The 13,426-nt window shown below is 37.4% G+C and overlaps 1 protein-coding gene across 1 annotated transcript in view; it reads left to right on the forward strand.

Moving 5' to 3' along the window:
- The window catches only part of col12a1a (collagen, type XII, alpha 1a), a 91,285-nt gene that overhangs the window by 59,322 nt on the left and 18,537 nt on the right, over positions 1–13,426 (forward strand). Inside the window, 8 exon segments of the mRNA XM_051869177.1 lie at positions 1,436–1,575; positions 1,677–1,800; positions 2,271–2,414; positions 3,195–3,359; positions 3,457–3,495; positions 3,614–3,752; positions 6,910–7,052; positions 7,334–7,443. Of these exon segments, the coding sequence (XP_051725137.1) occupies positions 1,436–1,575; positions 1,677–1,800; positions 2,271–2,414; positions 3,195–3,359; positions 3,457–3,495; positions 3,614–3,752; positions 6,910–7,052; positions 7,334–7,443 (1,004 nt within the window).

Genomic DNA, 13,426 nt, shown 5'->3' on the forward strand with positions numbered 1-13,426 from the left:
TGATCATAATAAGAAATGTTTCTTGAGCATCAAATCAGCTTATTAGAATGATTTCTGAAGGATCATGTGACACTGAAGACTGGAGGAATGATGCTGAAAATTCAGCTTTGATAACAGGAAAAATATATTACCATAGAAAAGAGTTATTTTAAATTGTAATAATATTTCACAATGTTGCTGTTTTACTATATTTTTAAATAAAATAAATGTCACCCGTGCTGGCAAAATGAGTCGCAATGAGCAAATTTTCAAAAATGAGTTATTGTTATTCTCACATTCTCTATTAAAAAACCTTCAAAATGATGTATGATTTGTTGGAAACCAACAAAAAATGACTGAGCTACACCTGTTTGAAGTCGATAGAGTCAGCAAAGTCAATTTTGAGAAACAGCGAGTTAACGTTTTCTGAAGGTTCCAAAATAAAATCACAAAACCCATATCTAAAGGAAAAAATATATATTCAACTTTTTTTTCCATGATTTCACAATTGTTTGATTAACATTAATGAAACAGACAGCCTATATATTAAGACCTACTGTATCACACGGATCTAATATAATGTTACACAACAGTTAACCAAACGTTCACTTGAGACATAACAGATAATGTTTGCGTGAATACTCGCCAAGACAGATTTTTTGAAATACTGTAATTCTGTGTATATGTGTATATCGGGATCGCTGTCTGAGGCGTATTTGTCAGGCATGAGTTTGAAAATCACATTTCATTGGTTCAGACTCATACCGTCGAGAATTCGCTATGAATATTCACAAAGTTGGAATGCTGCGCTTTAAAACGATACCAAACTTGTGCTGAGAGGAAGCGAGAAGTGAGAGGAGAAAAAGGGCATTTTTCATGGTCAAAGGAAAGGTACTCCTTTCAAAAAACGTACAAACAGAGATACTTTTAGATGTTTAATTGCTATTTGGAGCATTGGAATCGCTAAGCGAGGGCTTAATGAACTCATTTTTGTGAGAGAAAAAAAAAAAAAAAAAAAGAGTCTTAATGCATTTTGATTCTGTTCCATGAAACTTAAAAGCTCTGAAATCGTGCCTTTGCCCAACTACTGTACTGGCATGTTCTTCAGAATCACCTTTCTGGCCAGTTCACATTCATTGCTTCCAAGCTTTGTATCTTCCAAGCAGTATAATCCTCTGAAACTAAAACTGCTGTAAACAGTCTCAGTAGAGCTGAATGGAATTTTAGGTCCAGTAAACAAATACTTAAAATAACTCATAGTGTTTATGCAGTGACTGAAATTTCAGTTATGGAAACACAACTAGAATAATAATAATTAGATTAAAAAATAAGAATTAAATAATAAAAACTTTGATATTCCAATAGATAGATAGACTTCATCACAGCTAAAAGTACATTCAACAGGAATGATATGGTTTATTACTATACCTCATTAAACTTTGTTTTGTATTTCCAGTGTGCAAAGGTGCCAAAGCTGACCTGGTGTTCCTGATCGATGGCTCGTGGAGCATTGGAGACGAGAGCTTCGCTAAAGTCCGTCAGTTTGTCTTCAGCATGATTGGAGCATTCGATGTCATCAGCCCTGAGGGCATGCAGGTAACTGACCTGTCTGAAGTCATGTGACTGAGCGCATGTGCACGACTCCCTGACTGTGCTGTGTGATTCATTTGGTGTTTTCTCTCATTCTGTGAAAACAGGTGTCTTTTGTGCAGTACAGCGATGATGCTAAAACTGAGTTCAAACTGAACACCTACCACGACAAGGGCATGGTTCTGTCCGCCCTTCAGATGGTCAATTACAGAGGAGGAAACACCAAAACAGGTTTGTGATACGTTGAGCACATTTACATACACGCCAATACGCTAATGTCTCCCAAAAATCAGCTTATTGAATTAACCCGTTGTCTCTTTTTACATGCAAACCAATAACCCAGCAACGTGAGTAAACCGTGTTTATAAGACTTTATTAAGTTATTCCCCAGTAGTGGCATCATGTTCCTGACTCCAAGTAGCCTATTCTATTTGTTATTTGAGATGTGATATTAAATAAATAAGCAGTATTTTGACTGTACCACTTCTGCTGCATGAGATGGGAACACATTTATATAATTTCATGGGTCAAGAAAGAGTCAGAGTTTGCAGTCTGGATGTGCTTAAATCTGCAGCAAAAGAGGGTGTGTGCTGTCCATGCTGTTAGTTAATCTGGCCTTAAGTGTTTGAATTCTGTTTGGCAAAAACAGAAACAAAAGCTCTGAAATACTTCATTTCTTGCACTGTGTGTGAATGCGTTAGGTTCTGCGCTGAAGCATGTTGGAGATAAGGTGTTCATCTCAGACAGCGGTATGAGGAGAAACGTTCCCAAGGTTCTGGTTGTGGTAACTGATGGACGTTCTCAAGATGATGTGAAGAAAAGTGCCCTTAAACTACAGCATGCAGGTAAAACTGAGATCAAATAGTATGAGATTATATGGGTTGAAAAGTATCATGAGTGAATTGCAAAAAAAACCCCAAAAGGTATATACATTAAAAAAAATTGTTTGACACAAAGAAAATGAAGCTTTTTTGACCAGTGGCTGTTTTGATTACATTCTGTAAATTACTGTAATATAATCAACCTGTAAAGACAGACCTGCTCAACTCTTGCATTGTCAATACAAGATCTTGACCAAAAATGTATGTACCTCTTGATGGAAATAAATGTTGTGATGTGAAGAGGTGCATCAATTTTTTGTCAAGATCTTGTATTGCCAATGCAAGAGGTGAGCACTCTGTAAAGTCTACTCCAGCACATCCCAAGAACTTTCAATGAATTAAAGGTCTGGACTCAGAGGTGCCAATTCATGTGTGAAAATGATTCTTCATGCTCCCTCCCAACCATTCTTTCACAATTTGAGCCTGATGAATCTTGACATTGTCATCCTGGAATATGGCCATGATACGTCTTCATACATGTTTTTTTAGGAAATGAAAACCTCCATCAATTAGGGATAGAAGAACTGTTGCCAAACATATAACATGATAGAGACATAATAATCACTGCAATAATGATCCAGTCATAGACGCAACTTTTAGACGCGACCTTTTTTTTTGGCCAGGCAGTGTATAATTGCTTATTTTTGGGTGAAATACGACATGGACAAGTTCTTGACAGGTTTTGACTGGCGATGTATCTCAAATTTCATGCTCCCTAAAGCCTCAGTGTTGTCTTTTCCACAGGCTACAGTGTGTTTGTGGTGGGAGTCGCAGACGTAGACACTGCTGAACTGAGGAACATTGGAAGCAAGCCAAGCGAGAGACACGTCTTTATCGTTGATGACTTTGATGCATTTACTAAGATCCAAGACAACCTCATTACGTTCATCTGTGAAACGGCAACATCCAGTAGGAAGTCATTCTTTTAGTCTGCATTGCTCACTTTTAACTCTAACATGAAAGACGAGTAAAATAATTTCCTGAATTCTTTTTTTTTTTTTTACAGCGTGTCCTTTGATTTACCTCGATGGATTCACATCACCAGGTCAGAACTTGACTCTCGAGCCCATATTCGATGACTTCCTATCATCATAGTGTTATTTTCCTCTATCATCACACACTGTTATGCATCTCTTGATTGATGTTTTGATGAAAACGTACAGGTTTCAGGATGCTGGAGGCTTTTAACATCACTGACAAGACGTTTGCTGGCATGAATGGCGTCTCCATGGAACCAGGCTCCTTCAACAGTTACATTGCATATAGACTCCATAAGGACGCATTCATTTCCCAGCCCACAAAGTAGGTTGGAGTGCAGTGCATGTGTTTTGAGTGTTCTCTGAGCTGCTCTCCTACAAACTGTAATGGTAGTTAAGCAATCACAATTATTTTAACCATCTTCAGAGGGCTTGCAGTCTATGGTCTCTGCAGCTTTTTTTTCTTTTCCTCCAAGAAGCATTTCTCCTTATTTGTTGTTGCAGCTTGTGAGAATGAAGTGTCAGAAATTGCAGAAATTTCCAGTGTGAATTTATAAAAAACATTCTCATGATTGACCTTCTCAAACAGGGGAAGACTAAATTCATCCTCTGCTACTTTTGAGGAGAAAATCATATTTTAAAGAGTTGCATTTGGCTTGACTGAGTACAAAAGACAAGTTCTGAAGTTACTGCCAAACCGTTGCTTTTGTGGTAGAAATTTGTCCTGCAAAGTTATGCCTTCTATTTATAGTTGTTACAATGGAGTATTAAACTTTTATTATTACAACCCGAATTCCGTAAAAGTTGCGAAATTTTTTAAATTTGAATAAAATGAAAACTAAAAGACTTTCAAATCACATGAGCCAATATTTTATTCACAATAGAACATAGATAACATAACAAATGTTTAAACTGAGAAATTTTACAATTTTATGCACAAAATGAGCTCATTTCAAATTTGATGCCTGCTATAGGTCTTAAAATAGTTGGGACAGGGGCATGTTTACCATGGTGTAGCATCTACTCTTCTTTTCAAAACAGTTTGAAGACGTCTGGGCACCGAGGTTATGAGTTTCTGGAATTGGAATTTGGTCCCATTCTCTGCTGAAGAGTTTGTGGTCGTCTTTGACGTATTTTTCGTTTAATGATGTGCCAAATGTTCTCTATAGGTGAAAGATCTGGACTGCAGGCAGGCCAATTCAGCACCCAGACTCTTCTACGCTATGCTGCAGTATGTGGTTTTGCATTGTCCTGCTGAAATACACAAGGCCTTCCCTGAAATAGACGTCACCTGGAGGGGAGCATATGTTGCTCTAAAACCTTATATACCTTTCAGCATTCATAGTGCCTTCCAAAACATGCAAGCTGCCCATACCGTATGCATTTATGCGCCCCCATACCATCAGAGATGCTGGCTTTTGAACTGAACGCTGATAACACACTGGAAGGTCTCCCTCCTCTTTAGCCCGGAGGACACGGCGTCCGTGATTTCCAAAAAGAATGTCAAATTTGGACTCGTCTGACCATAAAACACTTTGAAACAGTCCGTTTTAAATTAGCCTTGGCCCATAGGACATGACGGCGCTTCTGGACCATGTTCACATATGGCTTCCTTTTTGCATGATAGAGCTTTAGTTGGCATCTGCAGATGACACGGCGGATTGTGTTTATGACAGTGGTTTCTGGAAGTATTCCTGGGCTCATTTAGTAATGTCATTGACACAATCATGCCGATGAGTGAAGCAGTGTCGTCTGAGGGCCCGAAGACCACGGGCATCCAATAAAGGTCTTTGGCCTTGTCCCTTATGCACAGAGATTTCTCCAGTTTCTCTGAATCTTTTGATGATGTTATGCACTGTAAATGATGAGATTTGCAAAGCCTTTGCAATTTGACGTTGAGGAACATTGTTTTTAAAGTATTCCACAATCTTTGTACGCACTCTTTCACAGCTCTGCCCATCTTTACTTCTGAAAGACTCTGCCTCTCTAAGACATCCCTTTTATAGCTAATCATGTTACAGACCTGATATCAATTAACTTAATTAGTTGCTAGATGTTCTCCCAGCTCAATCTTTTCAAAATGTCTTGCTTTTTCAGCCATTTGTTGCCCCCATGCCAACTTTTTTGAGACCTGTAGCAGGCATTAAAAAATGAGCTCATTTAGTGGATAAAATTGTAAAATTTCTCTGTTTAAACATTTGTTATGCTATCTATGTTCTATTGTGAATACAATATTGGCCCATGTGATTTGAAAGTCTTTTAAAAAATTTAAAAAACGTTCCATCTTTTCCGGAATTCGGGTTATATTATTATTACTATTATTATTAAAATGTCTTATTAAAGATCTGTATTCTGTACATTTTAGTGGACACCAGCAACAGAAAGTCAGGTTTATTATCGTTAACTAAAACTAAAATTATTAAAAACATTTTTATTAATTGAAATAAAGCTGAACTCTAAAACTACTTACTAGAAATAAATAAAAAATAAATAAAAATAAACTACAACTGAAATAAATTAAATTGAAATAGTATTATTTAAAGAAAATGATAAAAATGACTAATAAAAATGACAAAAGCACATAACTAAATTACTAAAAATGAAACTAAATTAATGAAATTAAAATGAAAACTGAAAATATAAAAATATTTAGATATTTTTTTTTAAAGCTAATTTTTTTTTTTAAAGTTAATTTATTTACTATTATTATTTATTTAATTAATTACTTTTGACAGGGCCGATATGGTGTATAACTATACCTGTATTACTCATTACACTTTGTTTTGTAATTACAATGTGCAAATTACTGCACAATAATTGTGCAAATTATTACTTAAGTACAAATTAATACACAAAAACCCTAGTGTTTCAGGAAGTCCAGTTTTTAAGCTTTCAAATGTTATCTTGTATTAGTGTATCCATTGAAAGTAGGCTTTGAAAAACTGTGTCAGGCTTGTGTGGCTTTTTTTTTTCTGATTGTTTCAATGGTTTCCTGTCTCAAAAATGCTAAGTGCCTATATGCTATTAGTTCAAGAAGTGTACCTCAAATTGTCCTGAGCCCACTGAAGATCTGGTCTGAAGGACTCTGGCCAAGACATGCTTGATTCATTTATCCATAATGATTTGTATTTTTGCATGAGCAAGCAGCTGTTCAAATGGAAACATTCTGAGCACCAGAGGAGGGAAAATACTTTCAGTATGTTGCGATTTCTCAAGGCTGCGAGTCTGTTTGTATTTTTCTCAGAGAATGGTACATGAATCTGTTCTGCACTTTTTGATTCATGTCTGGTTTCACTGCACAACAAATTAATCTTTATAAAGCCTTTAATTTGTTCTGTTTTCACCAGACACATGCAATGTTCCCAACTTAGTCTTGCAGGGTGAATCCCAGGTCATATTTTGCATTATGACATGATTTTATGAAAATGAAGGCTGATACAAGTTTTTTCGCATTGATAAATGAGCTGTATTTTTCTTTAAAGGGAAATCCATCCAGATGGTCTTCCTCCCTCCTACACGCTGATTCTCCTCTTCCGTCTCCTTCCCGACACTGGCAAGGATGCGTTTGATATATGGCAGATATCAGATAAGAACAACAACCCTGAAGTCGGGCTCACCATTGACCGTAAGCAGCATTTTTATCTTCCTCGTCTCATATATATGTTCATGCAGTCGGCTTTGTGGTGTCTGCTAAAGCTTATTTAGAAACAGAGACCCTCTAAATGGGTTCCAGATTTTAGGGTTGCAGTGATTTATAGCAGTAATTGCTCAGAAATGCATAATCAACCAGTTTAGTGCATCAAGCTCAAATTAGCTTGGAAATTCTTTGTTTTGTTGTCGTTTTTGCGTCATATTTGCCTGGGCAGTCAGTGCAGAGCCATCTGTAAGTGTGTGTTTTGTTTTCAGCCTCCAGTAGAGTCATCTCATTCTACAATAAGGACTCCAGAGGTGAAATTCAGAAAGTCTCCTTTGATAACGACCAAGTGAAGAAAGTTTTCCACGGCAGTTTCCACAAGGTAGAGTGATTTTACTTACTTTGGTTTACTACTTTATTTAAAGGGGTCCTTTTATGCTTTTAAGTCCCTCCAGCGGGAGTTATTCTCTATATCAGTGTCACTGTTTCTGAACTCCCTGAAACGCCTCCATTGTAGTCTTTGAGTTTTCTTCCGGGAACGAACACGTCACAATATTCCTCATTTAAATAATTCCCGCCCAAGGCATATGCAGAATAAAGTGGCGGAGCCTGCTTGAGTTAGTAGTGTGTTGAAACTCGGGGTTATAGTTAGGGGTGGGACATTTCCCAAACACGCTCAAAGCGCTTGACCGATCTCAACACACTGATCCAGCCGACCAATCAGAGCACATTGTGGCTTCATAGAGACAGGAACTAAACATGTTTTTGAACATTCAAGCATGAAAACGTATTCTATTAGAGCCCAAAAACCAAATCAAAACTTTGGAAAAGGGCACAATAGGTCCCCTTTAAAATTGTCAGCATTTACACACAATAAAATGATAAAACTGTACAGATGGCTTTCATACTAAGACCGCCTGTCCATCAAAGTGGTTTTAGCCAGCTGAAAACGCCTTGCTCTGAGTGTTTGAGAGCGCTTCGGCAGCGCAGTGTTTTTTTTTTCGGAGTGTCTATTTACACTAAGTGCAAATAACATCCCTTGTTGGCAAATGCTATTTACAATAGCTCCGCCCACCAAAGTCTGGTTGGGCCACTTAAGTTTTAAAAAAGACGCCCAGAATTCAACATCTTCAGCAGTAGTGAGTAAGGCTCGCAGATCTGATTTTTAACGCGATCGACCCGGGTTTGAATCCGCCTTTTGCCGAGCTCGCATTTATTTTCAATGAAAATAAAAATAATGTTCTAAAAGTGGAAATAAACTGTGAACGAGTGTTTAATAATATCAAAAGTGTTTATTGGGTATGGTTAGGGGATGGTGTAGGGAGGGTTTTTATTCTCCCAATAATGCAGCATCTATTTAATAATTTTAATAAATATAATAATTTACACTCTATGATATTATTGCATCCTGTTAATGTACAAAAATACTGAGGTGCAAATAGTATCTGCCAATATAAAGTATAGATAGCATCTAATTACTATTTACTCTTATTGTAAAGAACTAATACTTTGGTGTAAATAGAATGTATCAATATTTTCACCTAGTGTAAACAGCATATTGCTAAGAAAATGCTGCTATTTATTGTCACTTAGTGTAAATAGCATCTGTTGTATTTGTATTGGCTTTTTTTTTTTTTTTTTTTCAGTTGAGACACTTTGTTTACTATGATACGGAATATCTGTGGAAGTGTTATTAGTATCTCATTTCACAGATAGTTTGTTTCTGTATTGTTTCTGTATAAAAATGTTGATTCAATGTAAAGTATTTGATCTGGCTAATATTTTGTTCCGATATTATGCTTGTTGTTTTCATCTGTTGATGTTGTACAAGCAGAATGAGGCAGTTGGTCAGTGTTGTATTCGTCCCGCCCCTCCTCCACTGTGATTGGACAGCGGGGTAAAAAGTGACAGTGATGAGTTCTGCGTTTTACCCAAAATAAAAAACACAGAGCGCTCAGCGCTTCAGCGTGAAATAGACGCTCAGTGCCTCGTTACGCTCCTGGAGTTTTGAAACATTAACGGCGCTCCCATTGAAAACAATTGGAAAAATATGCTAGCCTCGGTAAAAAAACGCTTTGGTGGACACATGGCCTAAACCAGGTTGACTTCTGAAGTCCTAAACCAGTTCTTTTAGATGAGGTGGCAGATGCCCGCCATTGAATTGTATTTTCTTTATCTTGAACGGATGTCGTGAATGTGAATATGCATATGCATATGAATCAAGAGATGGATTTGAACTTGCAGTCTCCTTTCTTAAATACTACCAGATATAACACATTAAGAAAGTGGTGGAATTTCTCTGGAAGAACATTAGTCCCTGCAAAGCAGTAAACTTTGTTTGGTACAGTATAACGATTTTGGAAGAGATGGCTTGTATTATAACTTTTGGCTGATAAATTCAAAACAAGTTTCCAACTGAAGACATGGTTTTACTTCTTGGAGCTCAATGAAAGATTTGTCACGGTTGATTTTGCCTTTCGCTTTAAATTGCGATGTTTAACGGCCCATATGGTGCACACAGAGCTTTAGACTATAGACCCACCAGCCATCATTCTACGCAGGTTTGTGCAAGAGCAGTTTCCAGTTTGTGGTTCATGAGAGCTGAAAATCATCAATCATTACTATTGAATATGTTGTAAAAGTGGACGTTAATGATGTTATTTTTATATAAAGGGTTTAGCTCTCTCAGAGGTTATTCTAGGCCCAGTGCACACACTGAGTCACTTTAAAGCTAAGCATGTCATCATTTTGTCATGTTTGTCCCAAGTGACTGCTGGCATAGTTTAATTGCCAATGTAAAAAACATCTGACAACCAGGAGACTGTGTAATTTAAACTAGCTGGGATTTAGCAGTTTTGGTCTAGTAAGTGCATCTTGGCAAATCAGATTTCAAGATGTGCTAATTTTACATCAACACATGAAAGATTTTCCCAGTCTATGTGGGAAATTTGAAAGCACAGCTTAAGCAATCGGTGTGAATCTCAAGAATCCTGTAAAGACCACCGGAAAGTCAAAGAAAAGGAAGCCTACTTCCCATTACAGACTTTTACTTGAATTTCTTTTGATTGTTTGCATGAGATTCACCCATCATTACAATGACTTCATTGACAATGTAATTGATGTCATATAGTGTTTATTTTGGCTTATCTAAGAGCCAATTTGTGGTCCAGGGTTTGTGCAGAAAAGCATTGGTTTGCCACTGTAGTCTACTGTATGTTCAGCTACCACTGGCATTACTGGAGACTTAAACACAGAACAACAATTCTGAGCTAAGGTTGTGATTAGCTGACCACCTTGGTCACAAGATTACAGACTGGTTACATGCAAGGGAAACCTTTCGGTTTTAGCAAACCCATCATGCTTTGGAGAGTTGAGAAGGTTCTTTAAAGTGAAAGAAATTCTTTCTTCTCTCTCAGGTTTGTTTGTGCTTACTAAAGGCCTGTATTTAGTAAGGACTATAACCATAATGATAACGATAACTACAATTTAAATAATCATTCTTATCCTATAAGAATAAGGACATCCACACCTCAATTATAACGGTCACGACACAAAGGAACGATATCTTTGGAATAATTTTCAGAACAATCATTTCCAGCTGATGAACGATAAAAACATTGACAGCCAATCAGAATCCACCCGACTTTCGAGCATTTAAAGTGGCAAGCGACAAAACTACAGCCCATGCTTATAAGAAAAATCATGTTATCATGCATTGGGCACTAATATAGTTAATGTTATAGTTATTTTTATATCATTCTTGGTGTGAATGGGTCTTAAAGGAACACTCCACTTTTTTTGAAAATAGGCTCATTTTCCAACTCCCCTAGAGTTAAACAGTTGAGTTTTACCGTTTTCGAATCCATTTAGCCGATCTCCGGGTCTGGCGGTACCACTTTTAGCATAGCTTAGCATAGTTCATTGAATCTGATTAGACCGTTAGCATCTCCTTAAAAAATGACCAAAGAGTTTCAATATTTTTCCTATTTAAAACTTGACTCTTCTGTAGTTACATCGTGTACTAAGACCGACGGAAAATGAAAAGTTGCAATTTTCTAGGCCGATATGGCTAGGAACTATACTCTCATTCCGGCGTAATAATCAAGGAAATTTGCTGCCGTACCATGGCTGCAGCAGGCGCAATGATATTACGCAGCGCCTGTGACCTCCTGTTTGCACAGGGAGCATGCCTTGCAACCATGAAGACATTTGTGAGAGACGCTGTGTAATATCATTGCGCCTGCTGCAGCCATGGTACGGCAGCAAATTTCCTTGATTATTACGCCGGAATGAGAGTATAGTTCCTAGTCATATCGGCCTAGAAAATCGCAACTTTTCATTTTCCGTCAGTCTTGGTACACGATGTAACTACAGAAGAGTCAAGTTTTAAATAGGAAAAATATCGAAACTCTTTGGTCATTTTTTAGCGAGATGCTAACGGTTTAATCAGATTCAATGAACTATGCTAAGCTATGCTAAAAGTGGTACCGCCCAGACCCGGAGATCGGCTGAATGGATTCGAAAACGGTAAAACTCAACTGTTTAACTCTAGGGGAGTTGGAAAATGAGCCTATTTTCAAAAAAAGTGGAGTGTTCCTTTAAGGCAAACATCACTATTACTATTACTCGTACTTTGGGTTAAGGATTTGAACACAGATATTAGACTACACTGCAGACATCATCACGCACCATTTGCACTACAGACATGAATGATACTTCATATTTCAGTTTGCTGAAAATAGGCGTGCCATTACTCTTCTAAGTAACTGGACCTATCTTTTTTCTTTGATAGAAAGACAATAAAATGGACAAAAAGTGACAAAGCAGCACCCTAGCATATTGTGGAGAGTTTTGCACTGGCAATGTCATGACAATCTCATGAAGCCTGTCAAGACCACCAGAAAGTCAACAAAAATTATGTTGTTTAAAGAAAGTAGAGCCTTTTTGAATCCTTATTTAGCTTAGATGGTATTGAGCAGAGTTGTGCTGCTGCCAATTCACATGAACATTCATGGTCTGATGGATTATGGATTTGTAGTAGTTTATTTCTTTGTAATAGTTAATAACAACATATTAGTGTCGACAAATGTTTGTACTCTGTGCCAGTATAGTGTTTAACAAGAGTGCTTAGAGAGCCATAGGAAATGAAAACAGCTATTAAAGGGATTCTATGGTCAACCACACAATACCACACAGAACACTGGCCCTTTCGTCATGTCATTTCCTTCCTTTTATAAAATCCCACTGATTAGCTAAAATAGCTAAAATAAATCCTTTCTGAGTTAGATTTGATGGCATGTGAACGGTTTGGAAGCACTCCTCACACAAAGCACAGATTATACTCATAATTGCTTTAGTGTTAATGTGTGGTCACATTTACCATTTCCCAGCAAAACTGTGTGAGTAAAATTCAATAGGAATCTGCACAATCGGGAGTTTTGTGTGAAGTTTCATAGAATTTGCTCGTGTCCAATTTGGTCATGCAAAATTGTTGACTAATGTTAAGTGTTAAGTGTTACGCCTGACGTCAAAAAACTAGCGGCGAGGAAAGCTGACTGTGTTGTCGCCTCTCATCAGCTTCATCTCGACCAAAAAGCTGCGCTTGAACACACCAAAAGGACTGAAGGCGACTGGCAACTAGCATATGCGCTCTGCGTCTGTGTGTAAGGGAATAATTGTCTATATCAGCAGGTGTCAATAGTCTATTTCATCTTTCAAAAAGGGAAACCGAAACTAGGATTGCAGATATACAAAACGAAGCAGCGCTTGCTTACCATTTTGAATATTGATGTTCATGTTATTATGAAAATATTCATGCATTCGAATGCTCATGTAAAATGGCGTAAAATTATAACTATACTTCTGTCTGTACCGTCTTGACTTCTTTGCTCGCTTTCATCACTTTGGCATTTAATCTTGTGCACTGACTCAAGCTAAGCTGAACAGCCAATCAAAGTTCTCTCTTACACTGATGGCCCCGGTGCCAATCCAACGTGCTTAATCGGCCCAAAAATAACTGATGGCGTCTGACTAGAGCCAACGATAAGGAACACACTGAAAAAACTAAGTCAACCGACACTCAAAAACTGCCCGACGTCCGACCGTCTGCTTGGTGTTTCCCAGGAATTGTGAAAAAACAAGTTTAATGGTTCTACATTCATTCTCGAGGTCTAACAAACATGTGGAAAGCATTTCCTTCCCCAATAATGGTAAATGAATATCATGATAAATATGTCCATATCGCCCTAATACAACATTTCAAAAACATTTCAGTTTGCTGTCTATGTAGAGTAAGTATCAATGCAGCTCTTAAGATTTTTGGAAGAGATTTTTGAATTTTTTTTGAAAATTATAGCTTGAAACCA

The sequence above is a fragment of the Ctenopharyngodon idella genome, chromosome 17, assembly GCF_019924925.1.
Source record: "Ctenopharyngodon idella isolate HZGC_01 chromosome 17, HZGC01, whole genome shotgun sequence".
In the NCBI taxonomy this organism is placed as follows: Eukaryota; Metazoa; Chordata; class Actinopteri; order Cypriniformes; family Xenocyprididae; genus Ctenopharyngodon; species Ctenopharyngodon idella.